Source organism: Pelodiscus sinensis, chromosome 1 (genome assembly GCF_052426305.1).
Source record: "Pelodiscus sinensis isolate ZL-2025 chromosome 1, ASM5242630v1, whole genome shotgun sequence".
In the NCBI taxonomy this organism is placed as follows: Eukaryota; Metazoa; Chordata; order Testudines; family Trionychidae; genus Pelodiscus; species Pelodiscus sinensis.
In genome coordinates this window covers 100,397,946-100,417,644 of record NC_143052.1, presented here as the reverse complement: position 1 = coordinate 100,417,644, position 19,699 = coordinate 100,397,946, and the positions used below count along the sequence as shown (strand labels likewise).

At 41.0% G+C, this 19,699-nt stretch overlaps 2 protein-coding genes across 7 annotated transcripts in view; one reads left to right on the top strand and one right to left on the bottom strand.

The window, feature by feature from the left end:
- Positions 1-4,308, top strand: part of STAB2 (stabilin 2) — a 142,023-nt gene extending 137,715 nt beyond the window's left edge. For all 3 annotated transcript variants that reach the window (XM_075938882.2, XM_075938875.2, XM_089781718.1), the window contains 3 exons: positions 1,386-1,511; positions 2,970-3,080; positions 4,083-4,308. In XM_075938882.2, coding sequence (XP_075794997.2) covers positions 1,386-1,511; positions 2,970-3,080; positions 4,083-4,133 — 288 coding nt within the window. In that variant the 3' untranslated portion in view covers positions 4,134-4,308. The remainder of the gene's footprint in view (positions 1-1,385; positions 1,512-2,969; positions 3,081-4,082) is intronic.
- Positions 4,309-5,754: 1,446 nt separating this feature from the next.
- Positions 5,755-19,699, bottom strand: part of NT5DC3 (5'-nucleotidase domain containing 3) — a 47,332-nt gene continuing 33,387 nt past the window's right edge. For all 4 annotated transcript variants that reach the window (XM_089781724.1, XM_075938899.2, XM_025178938.3 and 1 more), the window contains 8 exons: positions 18,593-18,653; positions 18,233-18,335; positions 18,007-18,108; positions 16,034-16,115; positions 15,520-15,606; positions 12,736-12,876; positions 12,096-12,160; positions 5,755-10,434 (listed from right to left, as the gene is read on the bottom strand). In XM_089781724.1, the coding sequence (XP_089637850.1) occupies positions 10,173-10,434; positions 12,096-12,160; positions 12,736-12,876; positions 15,520-15,606; positions 16,034-16,115; positions 18,007-18,108; positions 18,233-18,335; positions 18,593-18,653 (903 nt within the window). In that variant the 3' untranslated portion in view covers positions 5,755-10,172. The remainder of the gene's footprint in view (positions 10,435-12,095; positions 12,161-12,735; positions 12,877-15,519; positions 15,607-16,033; positions 16,116-18,006; positions 18,109-18,232; positions 18,336-18,592; positions 18,654-19,699) is intronic.

Genomic DNA, 19,699 nt, shown 5'->3' with positions numbered 1-19,699 from the left:
TGTGTTTTTCACTCTCACTCTCACCCTCACCCTCACTCAGTGTCTAGACTGGCAAGTTTTTCCGCAAAAGCCACTGCTTTTGTGGAAAAGCTTGCCAGCTGTCTACACTGGCCGCTTGAATTTCCACAAGAACACTGACTTCCTACTGTCTGAAATCAGTGCTTCTTGCGGAAATACTATGCTGCTCCTGTTCAGGCAAAAGGGCCAGTGTAGACAGCTCAGATTTGATTTACGCAAAAAAGCCCCGATCGCGAAAATGGCGATCGGGGCTTTTTTGCACAAAAGCGCGTCTAGATTGGCACGGACGCTTTTCCGCAAAAAGTGCTTTTGTGGAAAAGCGTCCGTGCCACTCTAGACACTCTTTTCCACAAATGCTTTTAACAGAAAACTTTTCCGTTAAAAGCATTTGCGGAAAATCATGCCAGTCTAGATGTAGCCACACAGTATGCGAGCGTGACAGATTTGCATTGCCAGTGTCCCTCCCTCGCCTTCTCTCTCTCTCTCTGTGTGTGTGGAAATAGAGTACAGAAGTAAGGGGGGAGGAGGGACACCCTGACATCAGTATCCCCTCTTCTCCCTCCCACAGCCTGCACAGCAAGCAGGATCCTCCCAGAGGGGGCAGCTCCAAGGCAGAGGGCAGGAGCAGCATAACAGTAGGTGTAGGGGCAACTGAAGTGCCAGCGCTTTGTAGCTTCCGGCCAAATCTGTCAGGATCACCTGTCAGAGGCTCCAAGATCTACCAGTAGATCCCAGTCTGATTGGTGACCATACTCTAAGTGGTTGTCTATACAAATTGGTGTAGTTGTTCTGGTTTGACCTTCTAGTTATAGTGGAACAACCCCATTTGGAATCAGTGCAATTATACTGCTATAAGCATCTATAGTAGCTTAACCTGTCCCTGTACAGAAAAAGGAATAAACTATATCAATATGAGACCTCTTTCTACTATAGAACTGCATCCGCGTTAGGGATTATATTAGTGTATTTGGTTAACAGTTCACACCCTCAGCTAAGTTATACTAATATAGAATCAATGTGTAGAGCAGGATTGTATCATTCTTTTCCCATCCTCTTACCTGCATGCAAACTATTGCAAAAAGGCTACATTTCCCACCTCTCCAAAATTGTCTGACAATGTTTTTTTCAAATCAGAGGGAATCTTCCCGGAGGAAAGGAATCACTGGCTGACCAATGAGCAGTTTGGAATTCTGTTATAAAATGATAGTTTGTTTTAAACTCACGTCTATGAGCGTCTTAGACAAAAGCAGTTCAAGAAAAATTAAACTAGAGGCAGCATTCCTGCCATCCTTACAGAACAAATGTTTTAAATTATGGAATGACACTGAGCACCTGGCTCTACCACTCACTCCTCTCTCTATGACCAGGCTTCTCACGCTGGATTTGGAACTGGAATATTCTTTGCCATCATCCTGGTTATTGGAATCGTGGCTTTTGTTGGGTATGCGTACTTCAGATTCAAGAAGAAAAATATTGGCTTCCGGTATTTCAAGGTAGGAGGTTGAGTGTGAAATTGAATCACAAAGGGGTCAGTCAGCACCTTCTCCAGCCCATCCCCGTTTAGGGGCAGATACGGCCAACACAATTCATCCTGTTGAAGTCTGTCTTCAAAAATATCTTTCCTTGTTACTATGCTAGTTAGGAAACATGCTGGCTTGCTTCAAACCACCACTGGAACCTCACGGCTGCCTCTGGTGTGCTGGGTCAAAAATTCTGTTCCTGAGAATTGAGCGTTCACGCCAAACACTTGGAAAGAGGCAAAGTCTCTTCAAATGATAGTGATGCAGTCTTGCCAGTGCAAGTCAACAGTCTGCAAGAAGCCTCCCAATTTCCTCCTCCCCTTTTCTCTCCCCCAGCCTATTTACTTCAAAGCAAGGACAATAGACATATTTCCTACAGTCAGAAGCGTGCAGGAGTCAAATCACAGACAAGGCATGCCAGGGCCCATAATACTCAACAGCAGTCCTGAGTGAGGTGCATGCTAGGCTGCACATCATGGTGAAATTGTGCTTGTCTGAGGAACAGCCCTTCTAAGAACTCTCCCTCAGGCAATGGTTTATATATAACAAACATGTACACCTGCACCTGTGGCCACAGTCTTGCTCTAAACTTGTACAGCAGTCCTGCCACAAAGTCCAATTTGTCCAACTCACCTAAACACACAACTCCAGGAGTCCATTAATTTGGAAGCCTAACTATGCCCACTAAGTGGGACACCACTCAACAACTGCCAACTCTTATGCTAGGCCTGGGCTTGCCCAGAGAATGTGTTGGAAGTGAGATTTGGTAGCAAGAAAGGCCAGAAATGTAGGCAAGTTGAAGTGTTTGCTAAGGTTCTAAAAGGTAAGCTTGGATGCGATATTGAACATGGAGCCAGCCAATGCTGGTTAGCTTTGCACAGCACCTTCCTAGGAAGAAATCCAGCACCAAAACTATTCAGCATAAGATAAGGGTGGAAGATAAAAAAAAAAAAAAGTGCATCTGGGGTCATGCCAAAGGATCTAAAAGAAAATCCCCCCCCCACAAGAAAAAGCCAGTAGTCCGTCCTTATTCTAGCTTCTGCATAGAACATGAATTATCATTTAGAGTTGTCAGAGGAATATTGACCATGGGAAACCTTGATTTATTTGTATTGTGGTAGCAGCCAGAGGTCCCAAGTGCGATTGGAAATTCCTTGTGCTAGGTATAGTACAAACAACCATCCCCATGCTAAAGCTTTCACAATCTACGTAGAGAAGACAAAGGATTTGCCCAAGATCATGTCACAAGCCAGGACCATAATTTAGGTCTCCTGAATCCAAGTCTAATCTCTAGCCATTAAACCACACTGCCTCCAGTTCCCAAACTACTGTGAATTATTTGGTTATATGTGGCAAAGTCAATGACTCTGTTGTTAGCAAGTGAGACACTCAGCAAGATGGATTTTAAATGGGCATTATGGTTTTATACAGTCAAAAGAAGACATAGATGTAACAGCGCTTGACAAGCCTTCAAATATCACAAACCCCACATATGAAAGTTCTGCTGCTCCTCTGCCTGAACCGACTTACGACCCTTTTTCTGTAAGTTTTTATTTTGATTTGAGAGACTGTGATAATAGTTTAAGAGCATGGAGATGGAATTCTGTAATAGGATGGTATCTAGCTGAAAATTGAGAAGACAGGTCTATATTTGAGGGTGGGGGAGAATAAAAATCCTACTTTCTACCACTGGGCCAGCTCCACTAGCAACAGGACTTAAGATCACTCAGCAGCATTTAACTCCCATATCTAGCTCTAAAAACACTACAATTGCAATGCCGGTAGCTGCTAGTAACTTTGTCAACACTTCCACTCTCTAGTTCTCAGTTGTTGCCTGACCGGTAGGCAAGGGTGGGAAGGGTGCAGAAGAGGCCTTATTTTTTAAAGGTCAGATTTCTTTCTCTCAGCTGCCAGAGCAGTGGTTTTCATCCTTTCCTCTGTGACTTCATGTAAGAGTAAATATTCCTATAATAAAAATGTGCTCACTGCTCTTGTATCAGTTTGATGGACATTCAACAGCATGTTATGTCCCTGTTGCTATCCTTGGACTAAAGTTGACAATAACAATGGGACTCAAATATTTGGGGCACGAAGTACTTCCTCCTCCATAATAATTGCAGGGCAAGGTTACAGAAACCAAAGGCAAATAGAGTTGGTCCTTATGGCACCAATTCAGTAAGGCACTTAAAGCATATGCTTAAAAATCCCATTGATTCCAGTAGAACTAAAGCCTGAGCTTTAAGAGATTTACTGAGCTGAGGCCCTTTTTGGTCTGACTCAAGTTTCCTTTGTCTTCTTTCATGGTAGCTAAAGTCAAATAGCATGATGCAATGCCATTCTGGTTGGTAGATGAATTGGGGGGGAGGGTGAGAGAAGAGAAGACATCACTTGCTGAGAAGAATGGGAAAATGCAGTTTAATATTTGTGCTGGGTTTTGGATTTCCTGGTACAAGCATGATTGGCACAATAAGTACAGAAATTTGACGTCAGGGAAATTATAGATTGAACACTATTAGAGTCTAATACTTAGTTTGTATTTTATAGGATTCTGATGAACAGCAGCTTGTAATGAGTGGGCCTCACGATCAGTTCTGAAGACTGAAATTGAAATTATCAATGGTGAAAAACAGTTCTCTACCATCTAAACTTAACATTTACTGTGAATAAGCCTTGTCCACATGCTTCAGGAAAAAAATTTCCTTTTATATATTTTTTTAATTGTGTATAAAATGCAGCCTTATGTGTTTGAGATAAATTCTCTCAAAAGCTAGTTGTATGTAAGGAATATCAACTTCCATTTTAAACAAATACAAACCTTAAATGTAGTAAATATACAATGTATTCCTCTGTCTAGGAGACATTTAAAAGTGATTTCTATTTATGGACATAGGAATTGCTAGACAACAGCCCACAATGACTCAGTTTTTCAGAACACCACCTAGCCACATAAATTTACAACCCCCGTCTTTCTGTAAAGAGATCAAACTGCCTCTTAAACACCTAGTCCTGATTGCCTAGGATGGCCTTATTTGGAGGATGTACTCTGTTTGCTATCCTTGTGTCTTTATGCCTAATTTTGCCTTTGGATTGAATCCAGAAGAGACTGAAAAGCAAGAACAGCAAATATTGTTTTACCAGTATTATGATCTTCAATTTTAAGATTGTTAGTGCTTATTAACAAAGGTCTTCCTTCTAAACAGTGAAGTAACTGCAAATGCAAGTGCAGAATATCCTGTTTGCCCAATCTCAACTGTTTATAGATTCCATCATTTTGTTATAAAGAAGAAATATTAATTGTAAAGGAATTAATGAAGAATGCAAGTCATGTATGACATTAGCCTTGTTTTATTCTTTTATCTCAAGCCATTTTTGTGCAGGATGGACATTTAGCTTATTTACTGTCCACTTGGCCTTCCCCAATCACTTTTCAGTTGTTTGTGTAATGTAAAAAAAGTCTTCTGTAATGTCTGTGTAGTGTGTTTGTATCAGTTATACATGAGATTCAAAATTTAAAACAGCAATACCAGCTGCCAATCTACATGTACTGTTAAAATAATGAAATAAAGTTGGGGAGGGAAATTCAGTGTTAAATGCTGCAGCAAGTCTTCAGATGACGTGGAAGGCTATACAACACAGTAAACCTCAAGAAGAGATGTTTGTGCTTGTGACAGCAGCGGTGGTAATGTTTCATAGCAACGATACATTTACTGGCACTCTTTTCTCTCTCTTGCAACAATTTGTTTTTGTGCAGCATAGGATTGCTTTCATATAAATATCCCCAGGTCTTTTAACAGATTAAGCAAACCACACCACTTACTATAATAAATATAATAAAATACAATGTAACACTTGTGCTTGGCCTATGTCAGATGGCTCGGGTTTGGGCTAAAAATTGTGGTGGTGATGTTCAGACGGACATGGACAAGCTACAGGTGCTTAAATGCGGCATAGATAGACCCAGAGACCCAGCACTTGATGTAGTCATTTTGTTGTGAGGGATTCCAAGTTGAAAGGATAAATACCTGAACAAGTGAGGCAAAGGCTAAAGTTATTTTCATGTCTATCCCCTCCCTGCTGTCACTCCAAACATACACATTTTTTACTTAAGATCTAAGATGGTTTTTCCACTTAGTGGGCCCTGCTAATAAGTTTCCTGCCACTCCCTCCTAGTTATCAGAAAGAGTTAAGACTCATTAAGGACCAGATAAAATCCACACACCGGACCACCCATTACATTTATTTTTGTTACAGTCATTACATATTTTTTACATAAAACATTTTCTGATTGGTTAATAAACAATTTTTGGACTTCTGATTTAGACTAAACAGACAATTCACCTGACTCTGGTTCAGTTGAAATATACTACAGAAATTAATATAGACACACTGCATTTTAAACATGCTATAAAAATCTACATGAGAAGTAATGTGGCAGTGTTAAAAGGTAATTAATATGGAAAGTAGAAACGTACACAGCTCAAGAATTCTGAAGCAATTACATAAAAAAAAACCAAACACATTTGTAAAGTTATGCTGAAGTAGGAAGAGTACTCCAACACTGAAGCATATTCATGTATTTCTATTTTCAGAAATATTTGTCTTAAATTCACAGTGTACAATTTGAAGACTAAACCTCTGTAACTAAAAATCTCACAATATAAATAAAAAAGGTATTCACTGCTTTCCCACATCTTACAGCAATCAACATCAAGCATAATGTAACACTTTTACTGTATTTTAAGTTAAGTTGAAGTTTTTCCATCTTGCAACAAAATGCATGGATAAAATATCCCACAAAACAATTTCACTGATCCTGCTTAACATGCTATCAGTGGTCAGGAGGACTCACTTTTTATCTAGATTTACAAGATTAGGCAACATAAGCTAATGCCAAAAGCTATAAGCATTAAAGTGTTCTAATAATGTAACCTCTCAATTTTTTTTAAATGTGACATTAAACTATAATCTGCTGGTACTAAGTCAAAAAGAAAAAGTATATTGTATTTTCTCAAACTAGTTACGCTTTTCAGTACAAATACTATCACCACTTTGAAAAGCACTTTGGCATCCTTTGGAATATAAAATGTGCTAAGTTCAGTAACATCAGGTTTTGTTCTGTCACAGCAGGACAACTCAGAGATGGCAAATTGAGATTACTCCTCCCTCCAACATTCAGCATGTAAAATATTAACTAGCTCTTCCACGCATGACAATAAGTCACCTGATAAAGCTAAACTAGGTACCATTGGAAGTTTTTTATTCTCAGCAAACAAGTGCAGGAGAGTCAGTAAAACTCATGCATTTCAAGTCAAGTATAGTATATTCATTGGTATAAATGTACCTAACACCCTAAAAATGTCATGTATAGGTTTGGAAACTAAACTAGAGAAAACGTCAAACAATGCTATCATATTAAAACCTCCATGGCCAGCAACAGATTTATTTCAAGCATCCAGGTTTAAAGGATTTGTGCAAGAAGTTTTTAAAATGTTCATTTTGCAAAAATGCTTTTTAAAATTTCAAACATATTACATATGAAAGTCATTATAAACATATGTACACAAACGGAGACTGGTTTTAAAAAAAAAAAACACACCCCAAAAACAAAAAACCCAAAACCAACCTTTTGGTCACCAAAAGTTCATTTATCGGATGGTCATTGCTGGAAGCAAATAATGCCTTAAAAGGAAACTAGAAATAAGTTTTGCTATATATTTTGCCAATTAAATTTTCATATACTATACTTTTAAAAATTGGAACTAAACACAGAAAATATTAAATTGAGTCAAGCTATACAAATTCTTAAATAGATGGATAGGGAACTCCTGGGTTTTTTGCTTTTGGTCACAAAGGAGGGAAAAATCTTTAGAAACTTCTGTAGTAGTTTATCGAAGTGTCTATTAGAGGGAACATGCTTCAACAGATGTTCCCTTTGTGCAAAATTACGATAAGCTTCGGTTCAGTCTTAAACATTGGGAACTATACAGTGTGAAATTAACATCTATTACTTAGAATTTCAGTAATAGAAATAAAGCTCCTTGCTATTCTGTACAGTGCCAATTACTTTGTGTGCTCCGATTAGTCTTTTTCCCCCAACTTTGGGAATTTAAAACCAAAATGGTCAGATATGATTTTGTTTTTTCATTTTCTTCCTTTTCCTCCTCCTGTTTCTTTCTAATTCATATGCCAATTATGCATATTTATTTTGAAATGTAAAAATAAAATCATGGAAGGCTACACCAAATGTGTGATGAAAGCTTTAATAGTCATAGTACTTCATAGAGAACTATAACCTAAGTAGTCTGACTACTCTGAGAAATTGTCAAAGGGCAAGTGTTCAGCACTGTGAAAATTAAGTCATTTAAGAGGTCCAAAGTTGGGCACCCAATGACACTAGTCATATTTGAAAATTTGGGCCTACATCCAGGGACAACATTTATCACACACAGGACACAAGTTATTAGACTACATTAATATAAAATGCATATACAGATAGAAAAGGCAGCCCATTAGAAATGAGTCTCAGTAAAACTACAGGTATAAAGATCTATTGTAACTAGGGTTGCCAGATGGTTTAACCAAAAATACTGAACACCTTTCCTCCCTCCCCTTCCCCCCAAAAAAGGACTCAGTTATTATTTAATTTTTTTGGCTTAATAAAACAGCATAATAAAACTGATGCGTGCAGAGTCAGAATAGGGATAGGAGCAGGGGAGCGGTTGAGCACTAAGACCCAGGGAAAGCATTGCTTCCTCTTGGTCTTTAGGCTTTTTGCCCACCGCCATTTTGTTTTTTTGATCAAGCCAGAACGCAGCTTCCCTGCGGAACCAGGTAAGCAGCAGGTCCCGGGGGGAGGGGGGGGGCGGGAAGAGGCCGGGGGGCGGGTTGCCAGGTGTCCAGTATTTTCACCTCCTGGCTGGGGGGGGAGGGGAAAAGAGGGGGGGGGGGGAATTCAGAAAGTACTGGATATTTTAGGTGTCTGGTATTTTCTGAATTTTTTTTACTGGACAGGAAGCAAAAATACCGGATTGCCCAGGTCAATACTGGGCACCTGGCAACCCTAATTGTAACTCAAGTCTCCAGCACAGAAAGTTACTATATTTGTTCTACTCCCTCCCCACATCACTGTAAACTCACTGATAATTGTGTTTCTCCCTGATAAAATTAAACATTTTAATCACATCAAGATACATTTGGAGTCACCAGATGGAGGTCCATCAGACCAACAGAAGAAATAGGATGCATATTTTCTGTATCTTCGTAAAACACAAGGCTGCAGATACAAGTTTCAATACGAAAAAACTAATTTTCCCTTCCAGCCAATTGTTTGAGGTCTTTTTTCCTCCCTCTATGTACAAGCCTAAGTCTCATTATTTTAAAGACTATCTATACACAGATACTCCCAGGGGAATTCTGCACCACAGCCATGAGCAGAATTCATGTTCCCAATAGATTTCTCTCCCTCCAGCCCCCCTGAAAATAGGTTATCCTGCAGAGGCACTGCAATTACCCCTTTTTCCCCACAAGGAGCTGCTGTGGCACTAAACCAGAGGGCAGCCAGCTTAGGGGCCAGAGCAGTCAGCTGCAGAGAAGGAGAGAGGAGAAGCTGCCTTCTCAGTGCCTACCTGTGGGGCTAGGTAAGGAAGCAAGCAACATGGTTGACACGGACAGAAGAAGGTACATAGGGCTGCTGAGGGGTCACAGACTAGGGTTCAGAAGGGCTAGTGAGGGGAACAGACTACAGCAAAGGCACAGGAGTTAGTGAGGTGACAGCAAAGAGTCAGGGGTTGAATGGGAGAGGGGGGTGCATGACCACATGGTCATGGAGAAGTATGAAAAGCTACAAAGGGATGGGAGAGACAGGAGTTGCTGGGGGGGGAGAGGTTGGCTTCAGAGACAGGACATCAGGAAGAGAGTGCAGGGGCCTATAGGGACAGATGTGTCTGATTGAACCGGAGGGACTATGATCAGGAAGGGTCTGTATGGGGGAGGCTCTTCAGCTTCCTAACAATCCCTCCCTTTCTCCTCCTGCCCCCACAATAAGTGTTCTATATTTCTCCCACCCATACCCAACAACCTTCCAGGTTCCCTTGCAGGCTCCTTCCCAGCTCTTCTCCCTCAGCTCCTCTGTACTCTAGCTGCCCTGCCCCAAGCTTTTGCACTGCTTCAGAGGGGTGCAGGAAATGCTGTTCTGCATGGTAGTTGAAATGATTTATTATTCAGAATTCTCTATTAAATATGCCCTAGTAAGGGATCTATTTGGCAAAACAGAACATTTCCTGAATCTCTTTTGGTGTCTGTATTGTTACTTGTCAGCAAAAATGTCTGTATCTTGAAATAAATGACCAAAATGATGGAAATTGGTGAGATTATATGGTGTTATTTTGAAAAATAAAATATGATTATTAAAATATTGATTGCAGAACTTTTCGGGTTTTGGCACAGAATTACCTCAAGAGAAAGAGAGACCAGTTATACACAAATTCTTGCTCTATCAGGACAGATAACTCCAGTAACTGGATCGAAATAAATAAATGTATTACGTGCTTAAAAATAAATCTACATTCTGGTTGTTACTGATGGGTATATTCATCCATTTCAGGTGCTATAAAATAACCCACATACATGCCAAGCTCATTTGATCTGAACCATCTCTTGCAGGAAGGGTATTCTGAATGTACCAGTGCATAGTTGGTCTGACCAGGTAGGGAGTTCATGCTGCAAAGGAGTCCTCCTTGGATAAAATGTGTAATCGGGATCATAGTTCAAGAGACAGCTCAGAGATGCCATGTAAATATCAGCAAATCGAGATAAGCGCCGTAAGAAATAGGTTGGATTCTGGTCAGTCCTGAATAAGCTCCCAAATTGCGAATTGAAGAAGTTTCTGGTCATTTCCCTGTCACCAGAGAGAAAATTTAAGAAGAGACAGAGGATGGGGAGTGAGAGGGAAGAGACTTTTTAATCAATGTACATAACCCAACATCTCGAATAATTAGAGCATTTATACTATTCTCTTAGTACTGTATCTCAAAGCCACTAAGACGTGCTTTGAAAAGGATTTCATGTGACTATATGTAATTGTGTAAACATCATTCGCGTGACTAATAAGACCTTGATTTTACACCCACTGAAACCAATGGCATAAGATTGGATCCGCAATGTTCCCAAGTTTATTTTGAAGGGCTGCAGAGGAGACTTAACCTTATCTTAAAGATTTCCATTTCCCAACCTAAAGCTATGTCTACAATACCAACTTTTGTTGAAAAAAAGTGTCAACACCCAAAAGTCAACACAATTTTTAAAAAAGTGTTACCAGAGGGTGTTCACACTTGTTCCGTGTCGACAGATCATGTCCACACTAGGTCATCCTCACTGACAGTGTGAGCAGTGCTCTGTGGGTCTGTATTTCATAATGCAGTGTTGTGGGAAGGCAGAACATCATAGTCCCTGCACATCTTGTGATTCCCTCCATGTTCTCCCACAGGCTGTGTCTAAACTGCAGAATTTTTGTGCAAAAACTCAGAGCATCCACACTACAAGTGTGTTTTTGCGCAAGAAAATTGAGAGTAAATCAAGAAGAGAGGGCTTTTTGCACAAGAGTTATTCCTCCTTCTACAAGGAATAAGACTTCTTGTGCAAGAGTTCTTGCGCAAAAAGGTGTGTGGGGAAAACGGGTTTCTTGCGCAAAAACAGCCTATGAGAAAAAGCACAGGTGCTCTAATAGCCATTAACAGAATGGCCATCAGAGCTTTCTTGCACAAGAGCGTCCATGCAGTGTGGACGCTCTCTTGTGCAAGAACTTTTGGCGGAAAAAATCTCTTCCACAAAAAGGTTTTTGCACAAGAAGCCTGCAATGTAAACGTAGCCATAGTCTCCTCAGCTGCTGGGACTAGCTTCATAGGTAGCTAACTCAGACACCATTTTTCCAATTGGAAGAGATTAGATTGTCTTTTCCAGTCCCATTTCCAAAAAGACTGTTAAGGAACGGCAGTAACTGGTTCCAAAGGCTTCCATTAATTTTTGGGAAAGTTCCCTAACTAAATAGTAAGAGTCTCCACAAACTTCAACTTCTCATCCAGAGAATCTGACATAGGTCTCTTGAAGTTTAAATTCAAAACATAAAAACATTATTCCCCTTATTGAGAAGCATGGTTTGGAGTAAAGCAAAGACTACCTTAGGAACTGTTATCAACGAGTAGCACTGAATGTAGGGGAAAAAAGAAAAGCAAGGGGATACAGCCTCAAAGGTGGTGGGCCAGGGCTGTGCAGAGTGGGAGGAGTATCCAGGTAACTCAGGCCATTCATGTGGGACCATAAATTATGTACTGCAGAGAGCAGTGAAAACAAAATGGTTTTGCAGGGGCACACTGCAAAGGAACTCACTTGTGCAGAGGGAGACAGCAGCTGTGTGTGAGGCCCACAGAGGACCGATATAAATTCTTGTCCCTATCCATATCAGTAGCTATTATAGAGGATACAGATTTCTGGAAAACACTGGGAATGTTAAACAAAAACCCACCATTTTAATTGCAGATTATTTGAATGCTCAGTTCTTACCTCATTTCTTTTCTTTCCTTTTTCCATTCCTGTAAAATCATCTGTGACTCTGGATCTCGGTGAACCTGAAATATAAGTGTGGTCAACAAGTAACAAAGCATGTACTTGCAGACTATGAGTTCATTAAGTGGGGGGCAAAGGGGAGTCTTATTTGTTGCTGGAACAAAAAAAAAATGCTGCTTAAAAAAGGTAATGCCAGTGCATTGCTTATGAGCACTGAAAAAAAAAATCTGAAGAGTCAAAAATTAAGAGTGCTCTTATAAACTGAAGGGCTATGGAGAAAACTGCATTATTCCCTACTCAGCACCATAAAATGGAGCCCTTGATACAGGTTTAGCATATTTTCTGTTACCATCAATATCTAAAGAGGAGTTTTGCTGATTAAAACAAAAATATTTTCTTTTTGTTTCAGTGCAGGGGTGTAGAGTTTGTGCGCAAACCAGCTTAACAAATACACTGCAATTGCAGGAATGATTTATCTACAATCAGATTTGAAAGCTTTAACGTAACTAAATTAAAGTCAGAGTGGAGACACATGTAAGGTCATTAATTCAAACTCTGGAAGAGTTGGCGGAATCCCCTCTGCTAAATAAAAGCTATTACAAAATAACAGACAAAAAGCCATACAGGCACAACAAACCTGCATATGTTCCAATAATCCAGTCAGGGTCTGTAGCCAAGTCATGGTTTGAATGTACTGCTCTGTGTTCATGATTTTAATCTCAGATCGTAACTCAGGGATAATTGCACCTGTGCGCCAACCATGCTTCAGGGTCAAATCCTATTTACCAACAAGAATTGCAAAAAGCAAGTTTAAGCCTTAAGAGAATGGAGATTTACTTCTTTGCCATTCTTTAGCTCAAAAAGGGTTGTTAATTAAATTACTACTTATGTGTAAGCAAAAGCATTAAACACAGTGGTTCGACTGTGCCGACCTGCAAAGAAGCTTAATTTTAGAATAAGCTTCAAATCCAAATTTAGGGAGCAGATTCAGGTGACACAATGGGAATGGATTCTGGCCAATAGGAAATTTCCCTTGCACAAGGAAACTCTGCAAAGATAAAGCTGAAGGAGGGATAAGAGAAGAGAGGGGAACATGAGCGCATAGAAGGCAGCATTCCACTAACCAAGCCAAGCCTTCAGGGCTATAAGGGATGTTACAGGTCCCCAGCTACTAAAACCACTGCCAAGGCGGACAGGAGCTGGAACAGGAACAGCAACCAGTTCCCTGCACTCTCTTCACCACTGCACCTAAGTGGAAGATGACTGGCCTTTTCTTTCATGGGCCCCAATTCCACAAAATGTGTGCGCATTTAACTATTTTGCTGACCTGGGACCCTCATGCCCAGACAGAATGGGGAATCCTGAACTTTAGCTGTAACATGGCATCATGAAACAGAAGACATGGAGAACCACTGCTGTAAGGGAAGTCACATGAGGCAAAAATCAGAAGACAATTAAAACGCTAAAGCAGTGGTTTTTAAACAGAGCTAACATTTTCATGGTTTCATTTAACACAGAGCTAACATGGTTTCATTTGTGTAGCACAATATGAGAAAAAGGCAGAGGCTTTGTGGCTATAATCGACAGCATAAGATAAAACTAGATGATGTAAACAGAGCAATTCAAAATAGAAGTTCATTCATCCCCTATTACAATTGGTTGTAAAAGTCATCCAAACCAGTGATATGCAGCACTTCAGGGTATCTACATTAAATTCTCTGTTACATATGACACAAACAGTGCCTGTCTCAAGTATGTATGCTTACATGGATGTTCTTAATTTGTAAACTAGCTAAAAGCTGCAGGCATTGGGGAAGAGGGGAAAGCAGGATTATGATGATCATCCTTCTCAGGTAATTATTTTTACTATTCTAAATTTTATTAGGTATGTCAATGTGTAGTCGAGTACACGATTAACCAACGAGCTGAGGCTTATCGATAAATCTTAACTACATACATCCCCTGCCTCCTGCTGCCTCCGTATCAGAGGTAGCAAGAGGAGGGAGTGGGAGCCAGTGCTATGGGGAGCCAACTTTTAATCCAGATCCCTGTGCATATCAGCTCACACAAGCCACCTGCCCCACCCCATGCTGCTAGGGTTGCCAGTTTAACCAAAAATACTCAATACCCCACGCCCCCCCCCAAAAAAAAAAAACCACCTCACGTGCGTGCACACACACACACACACACACACACACACACACCACCCCACCAGGGAAAAAATTTTGTGAAGAGAAAAAAAAAAAAAGGAGAGGGAGACCAAAGTTGTTGAGGAAAGAGGAAAAAGAGGGGAAAAAAACAAAAAAACAAGATTTGTTAAGCCTCCCTGAACCAAGCCGGACAGCTCCCTTGCAGAACCCAGTAAGAGGAGGAAAAAAAAAAAATCAGCACACACCAGACATTTTAGATGTCCAGTATATTCTGAATTTTACCACCGGACAGGAGGCGAAAGTACCAGCCTGGCCTGTTCAATACCGGACACCTGGCAACCCTACATCCCTATCAGAGGCAGCAGCATGGAGGTGGGGGTAGAGAACAGATGGGAGATATGCATGGGGAGCTGGCTTTTAAGGCAGGGGAGGCTGCATCCGTGGGATTCAGGTGCAGCATCTGTCTGTGGGGAACTTGGACCCCCTGCAGACAGAGGCTGCTGCCACGCTGCGGCCTCTGTATCAGAGTGGGGCTGGGAGCACACTGGCTGCTGGCCCCGCCCCTCCGGGGCCGTCAAAAAGTTGTGTAATGGATAATATTTTGTGCAGTTATACTGCAATTCAATTCATCGCTATCTAACCTCCCTAATTTTTATTACAGGAATGTAGTTTGATTTTGTTTATTTCTATAAGCCTAGCAGTTTTAAAATGTAATACAGATTGGACCTCCCTGGTCTAGCACCATCAGGACCTGACTGGTCCCGAATGAAACAATTTGTCAGACCGGGGAGGTCCCTTGCCACCGGCCTCCAGGCCCATCGCCTGCTGCCGCCAATTTGGTTGGGCTGCTTGCCCAGCTGCTGCGGGCTCCCTGAGTGACACAGGCACTGGCTCCTGCCGTGGGGCTCCAGCCCCACTTCCCCATGGGCTGTCGGGGGACACTCTGTCCCTGGCCCTGCGCTGCTGGGATACTCTGGCCCTGGTCCTGCGCTGCCAACCCTGTTGGCTCCCAGCCTTGGCTGGCCCTCTTGTCCTTACGTTCCCGGGCTCTCTAGTCTGGGAGCATCCGTGGTCCAGAAGAACCATGGATGTTACCAGACGAGAGCATCCAGATCACAGATGTTACCAGACGAGAGTGTGCTGGTTTTCAGAAGTACAACCTGTATTTAGAAACATCATGTCTGTAATATTAACTGGCTTCTCAAATCTAGAAAAAAAGGGTGCTAGCTTCTATTGAGCTCTATAAAGGAAAAAGAAACATAATTACTTACTGCTAGATCACTATAAATGTGGTCACCAAAGTACAGAACTTTGGAACCCCTCCATCCAGTAAGCTTTAGAAATTCATATAAGTTACCCTGCAGAAGGAAAATAAAAAAAAAACCAGCAAAATGTGTGTGCACTAAAGTATATACAACCTTAATGTTAAAGAACAGAGGAAAATATGGCAAGTTTAAAAACAAAACCAATATTTATTATAATATGAAAATATTTTTTTTAAAAAGTCACACTCTCAATCATTAAATACTATTAGATCTTAAAATTATACAAGCCATTTTTGTTATAATGCAAGATTTAATCACACTTACAATAAACATGACCTAGTATGCTGAAAGTTTACAACTCCAATAATGGAGTTTATTAAAGTTTATTCATTTACAAATATAATTAGTCTCAGCACATTATACCACTTTTAAAAACTATTACGAAGGCTACAGAAACATAAGATTCTAAGAACTGGATATGAACTCTAGATATGTAACGGAAGGATTATTGGAAGTGTACCTGTTTGTAAATCTGGCCTTTCTGCAATTTATGAATTTTGTCCCAAAGCAACACTCCCCTTTCATTCACCTTCCGAAAAGGTCTAAAACAGCAGAATTGTATAGAATTGTCACACTGTCATAGCAAGGCTACCACTTTAAGAGCTGGGGTGGGGGAGGGTTTAGGGAAATATTAATAACTACCAATTTTTTAAAAATAGGACAATATACACCAAACTTTCTCAAAACCAAAAGTGAGACTCCAAACTTTAGCTGTTGCAGCCAATGTATTTTAATATTATACTGACTTTGGTATACCAAAGTTTAAGAAAATGTTCTCAGTAAAACATTTATTGTTTGCTTTCACCTGCATTTTATGAGCATTCAGTGTTAAGACCCAAAATCTGCCTTCCTGTTCAGGGGGTGGCACTGTCCTACTGGTAAAGTAGGTTGAGGTGCAAAGAGAATAAAAATTAAGAAGGAAAGAGGGGAAGATTATATGTTTTATACACACAAAGCAAAAGGAATATCTAGAACTAATTCTTTTACTTTTTTATTTAATTAAGAGGAGTAGAATAATTAAGAACATCACAGCAAGGGTAGAAAACTCCCTCCAAATTATACAAAAGCATAAAGTAACTAGTCTTTTTAAAAGACAAACAGGAACATATGCATATAGACAGCACAGTCTAAATTATTTGATTCAGTAAGAGTCAGTCCAGGGACTCCAGACAAATCAGTTTGGGTACGTCTACACAGCAGGGCTAAAGTCGAAATAAGCTACGCAACTTCAGCTACATCAATTGTGTAGCTGAAGTCAAAATACAGACCGTCTCCGACTTATGAACGGGTTACGTTCCTAACACCTGGTCGTAACTCGATTTGGTTGTAAGTCGGAAATACCCTTAAATGCGCTGCCCATGCTGTTCAAAAAAACTTGACAAACATGGTGCTCAACTCGAAAATGTTATAATGGGGTTAATGGGAGGTTGGTTGTAAGTACGGATGGTCGTAATTCGGTGTATTCGTAAGTCAGGGAGTGGCTGTAGTTTAAACTGGCTTTTGGCACGGTCTACACAGCAGGAAGTCTAAGTAAGAACACTCTTCCTTCGACTTCCCTTACTCTTCTAAAATGACCGTTACCATGAGTCGGAGTAAGTAGTCCTCCAACTCGACATTATTTCAAAAGAAAGGCGCATAGTGTAGACACACTCTTTGTTATTTCAGAACAACATCAGTTATTCTGAAATAACACTGCTGTGTAGACATACCCTTTGTTCTTATATGCCTCTCACCTAATGCAAGACAGGTCAGTAAGAATGCCTCCAAACTCAAGGCCCAATCCGGTAAGGTGCTAAGCCCTTTTGACTTGGAAAACAAGAGCACTCAAACACATTGTAAAACCAAGTGATAATGGAAAAGTCCTGCTACCTGTACACCGGGGGTGGGGAACCTCAGGCCTGGGGGCCAGATTCGACCCCCAGCTTGCCTGGATCCAGCCACCAGGGCTCAGGACTCCCTCCCTAGCATTGGGGAACGTGCGCTGGCATTCCAGCCTGCTCCCACCCCATGCTGCCCCACCCCAGGGATTGAGTACAGTCTACTAGGCTGGGGCGCCTAGGCTCTGGAGTCTCTCTCTCTCTGTTGGGGGCTACGTCAGTGGGGGGGGGGGGTTTGCTTCTCATGTGTGTGCAGCCCCCAACTGATTTTTATTTTCTGTGGGTCAGCGGCCCCCAACCCAAAAAAGGTTCCCAACCCCTGCCTTACACAGTCCAGCAATCCCACACAAAATACTGGAGCTAACTACTCCCAACACTATCAGCTGTTATTTCAGGATCCAGGGTTGTAATCCTGCATTAGTTCATGACCATATAAACAGGTTTCAAATGCAATTTCATCTGTATATTACAGATGATTTAAAATATTTCATAATATGTTATATAATCTTACATGGAGTCAATTCCTTGAGCCAGGCTATATTAAAAGGAGACCCACCTTCTTTTATCATTGAAGAAGTTTGGCTTGTCAGCCTGTACAATGACTACATCAAAGAGGTCCCTCCAATCCTTTCCAACGATAAATTTCATACCTTTGTCCCTAGAGAACAAACAGCAGCATTAGCAATGATCTATGGCAGCAGTGAGCTGACAAAACAATAAAACTACCCTGATTTTAAAACGTTTTACAAGTATGGTTACATGGTAAATGGCAGGAAACTTACACAAAGCTACTGGGACTGTTTGTGATGAGAAACATCTTCTTGCCATGATCAGCCAGCTTTCCTAACACTGCACGGGTCTGCTCAGCATAGCAGATGTACTTCTCTAGGGAAAATGTTAATTTCAATTTTATGCTGAACACCAATTTTAAGAGAATACTTTGCTACTTTCACTAGGAAAAAAAAATCCAGAACTTGTGATGAGTGCAGGACATACTTAATGAAGAAAATCCAAGGGAGACATGTGAAGCTGAAGATATCCCCCCACCTCAAGATTTTTAGTTATAAAGAACGTGAGAAAGAAACAAAATCATGGAGGAAAAAAAAAAAGTTATCCTTACATGCAATCTCACTACTACTTACCAATATCTGCTTCAATTGCTTGGTACATTATGCCTTTGATGTGGACATCTCTGATTGAATCCTGTCAGAGATCAAGATAAACATTTCGTATTTATAAATGCTATTTCAAATATGAAAATCTACATATTGCTTTGATTGCAATCAACTTATGTATGCTCTTTATTTCCCCTAAAAACAATGTTACCATGCAATCTTCACTATGTGTAAATTGCTACTTCACTAAGACCACTTCTATGCTTCCCTGCAGATTGATGCTCTGCAAATCAATCTTCTGGTGTTCAATTTAGCAAGTTTAGTGAAAACCTGCTAAATAGAATGGCGAGGACGTCCCCGTCAGCGCTGGCACTCCTACTCCTCAACAAGCAGTAAGGGAAGTTGGCAGGAGCATTTCTCCCATTGACCTCACGCTGTGGGGACAGTGCCAAATTTGAATCAAGGTAGATCAACTCCAGCTACACAATTAAAATAGCTGGAGTTGTGTTCCTTGATTTAAACACGTCCTCTGGTGTAGACTTGGCCTAAGAATAAGATTATACTCTGAGGTTGGGATGTTAAAATGCTTTTATTTAGGTAAACATGTAACCGCTGAAAATGTCAATGGTTACACATTTACGTGGGGGGAGGGGAAGCTGGCTCCGTGCGAGCACTGGCTCCCACCTGCCCCCTCCTCCAGCACTGCTTGCTTCTGTATCAGAGACAGCAGCATGGCAGGTGGGGGAGCCGGCTCCGTGGGAGCTGATATACATAGGGAGCCAGCTTAAAAACGGGCTTTCCCAGTGGAGGGAAGTGGGCCGCATGAAACTGAAGGTTAACGGATGAGCCCAGGCTCATTTCAGCAGTTTACATTTAATAAACACATTGTAATATCCCTAGTACCTTGAACTGAACTTTGGTGCCGTCCCCACAGCAGGAGGTTGACTGGAGAAATGCTCCTGTCTACTTCCCTTACTCATAAGGAGTAGGAATACTAGCACCAATGGGAGCACCCTCAGCATTTGATTTAGTGGGTCCTTACTAGACTCCCTAAATTGAACACCGAAAGATCCATCTCCAGAGCATCAGTCTGCAGGTAGGTATAGACATGGCCCAAGATAGGATCATTTTCAT